This window comes from Contarinia nasturtii, unplaced genomic scaffold, assembly GCF_009176525.2.
Source record: "Contarinia nasturtii isolate CC-2019 unplaced genomic scaffold, AAFC_CNas_1.1 Cnas_scaffold_1491, whole genome shotgun sequence".
NCBI classification, from domain to species: domain Eukaryota; kingdom Metazoa; phylum Arthropoda; class Insecta; order Diptera; family Cecidomyiidae; genus Contarinia; species Contarinia nasturtii.
Genome location: NW_022198827.1, coordinates 1 through 2,395, shown reverse-complemented (window position 1 = coordinate 2,395; position 2,395 = coordinate 1). Strand labels below are relative to the sequence as shown.

Below are 2,395 nucleotides of genomic sequence, written 5' to 3'. Positions count from 1 at the left end.
TGGATCCAACATTATATTCAATCGTATTCAATGCGGTTCCATGAGTCATTCGAATAACATAACCTCACAAAGCGTCGCAAAGCATGCTTAACAACCTTTCGCTACTCTTAAAGATTTCATTTTGACAGATTTGACAGATGCACGCAGATACAATACACATGAGAACTAATGCGAATACTTTTATGGAAACGTACAAAAAATCAGTGAAAATCAGTGAAAATCAGTGAAAATAAAGATCATTAGAAATGGAAGATAAACAAATCGGCGAGGAACAGGTAATTTATACAAATGTTATCGAATGTTATTAGTTTTTGACGTGCTTTTTTGATAAAATGTTTTGTTTTTGTCTGATACATTCAGTTATTTAAATGCGAATGCCGCAAACCAAGATTTTTCAAATCATTGAAGAGTTTAAGGAAACATGAGAAATTGTACCATGAAAAATTCGTAACCAGATATGTATGTCCAATCTCAAAATGTTCTATCGAATGCATTGCGTCTGATGGAATGAAGACTCATTTACGTGATATACACAAAATCACTTTGAGTTTGCCACAAATACAATCACTCAAGCACGATAAACGATAAAAATATATCACCATCGATCACCATTGTTGTGCGTTGTTGTATCACGTTTTTCATAAAATTTGTTGTTTCCCGTTGTTTCTAGTAAAAGAAGCCAAAGCAAAGAAGGATGAAAAACCGAAAGTGATTCGAGAAACATGTATTTGCCCAATATGCTCAAATACATCACGAGGAATAAGCAACTTAAAACGGCATTTGAATGGTATTCATAAAATCGAATTAGAAGATACGAAGAAGAGACAATGTAACGTCAAAACGAACAACATTCCGAAAGAGTTTATTCTTCATCGAACTGAAACGGGCAAATTTGAATTGGTCACTAAGTGCAATTCAAGTAATACCCAGCCATCCAAGCCATCAGAATGTCATCAACAAGAACAAAATATCAATGGATCGAACAGTCAAATGGAACCACAGAGTGGTGAGTACATATTATTTGAAACATATTTCAGTAGACTCATGGATCCATTCCAAAAACAATCACCTATCAATGTTTTCCTTATTAATAGATAATAAAATGGTCGATGATTCGCGTGAAGCTACACATCATTCGTGTGCGGAAGAGAATTCGTTCACAAAAATTCAATATACGTATGACTTATCAATGGGAACTGATAATTTAAGCACCGTATCCAATGAATACATCAATGTCGGGGACGACGGTAGGTTTGAAAAGAGCTTTATATATTTCATTATAAATAGATGAGAATTGGCCTATTTTGCATTTTCATATTAGGTATTGATGCTGATTTGAAAAACAAAAATGTTGTTTCGAATTGTGAAAATCCAGTAGAACTTATACAAAGTAATATTGGGTGTGAAAATTTTTCAATCATAATATTGCCAAATCACGAGAAAGCCATATCAACAGATTACTTATCGGCCGAAGTTAAAGCTGGCGCCAACATGAATGTCAGCCAATTGGATCAAGAAAACCAACAATATGATTTCCCAGTTGGCACATGTTCAAGCGTTATCGATTTTCAAAGCACCGACCCAACGCAAGAATTGGATTTTAATGCTATCAGCAGTGGTTCTCGTCTTCAAAATAATGACAAAATAGACGAATCGTCGTTAAATGATTCGAAGAACACCAGAGAATCAGGTGCTATCATCAATCTTACATTGGAAGATACTTTATCGACATCGATTGATAGTGAATCAATGATCAAAGCACAACAGCAGGCGATTGTGAAAAATGATATTTTGGCAAATCTACAGATCGTCTTAAATGATGAAACTACATTGGCATCAAATTTGGATGAAAAGGAAGCGCCTATTCAAAGAGTTTTGCCAATTGAAACAAGTGTTAATCAGGTTGAAGTCATAAAGCCGATTACGATTGAAGTGATCAAGGAAGTGGGCAAATCATTAAAAAAATTCCTAATCGCCCATGTTGTTTCGGTGAGAAATTCAAATCGACCCAAAACTAACGTTTGGCATTAAGTGGTGGATGTTGTCAGATGTTGTTTTATAAGATTCCTTGAAGATAAGCAAAGATAAGAATGGCATCGTTTCTGTAGTGGTTGTATAAAATACATTTTTAAAATTAAACAATTTTTTTTCAAACATTTTAAAGAGAGTGTTTCAAAATTTACTTTTAACAAGTATTTGATGCACAATATATTAGACGATATTAATTCAATTTTCCAAAATTCGGTTCATGTATTAAACACCAGTTGATCATATTTTTCTCTCTTGTTTCGACTTTTGGAACCAAACCAACGGCCTCTAAAATAGTAAAATCAATTGGGTTTTCGACGATAGATTCACTGACGGGAGCCTTAATTAATTTTTTTCTGTTTTTTTT

The 2,395-nt window shown here is 33.8% G+C and overlaps 1 protein-coding gene across 2 annotated transcripts; it reads left to right on the top strand.

Annotated features, from left to right (window-relative positions):
* Nucleotides 1-32: 32 nt before the first annotated feature.
* Nucleotides 33-2,389, top strand: LOC116346277. 2 transcript variants are annotated; one of them, XM_031776221.1, is made up of 5 exons: nucleotides 33-275; nucleotides 361-459; nucleotides 671-1,006; nucleotides 1,095-1,247; nucleotides 1,322-2,389. In XM_031776221.1, exons 3-5 carry the CDS (start codon nucleotides 991-993, stop codon nucleotides 2,029-2,031), a joined length of 879 nt encoding a protein of 292 aa, XP_031632081.1. In that variant the 5' UTR covers nucleotides 33-275; nucleotides 361-459; nucleotides 671-990; the 3' UTR covers nucleotides 2,032-2,389. The 2 variants fall into 2 exon arrangements, with proteins under 2 accessions (XP_031632081.1, XP_031632080.1); XM_031776220.1 differs by lacking the exon at nucleotides 361-459.
* Nucleotides 2,390-2,395: the final 6 nt, after the last annotated feature.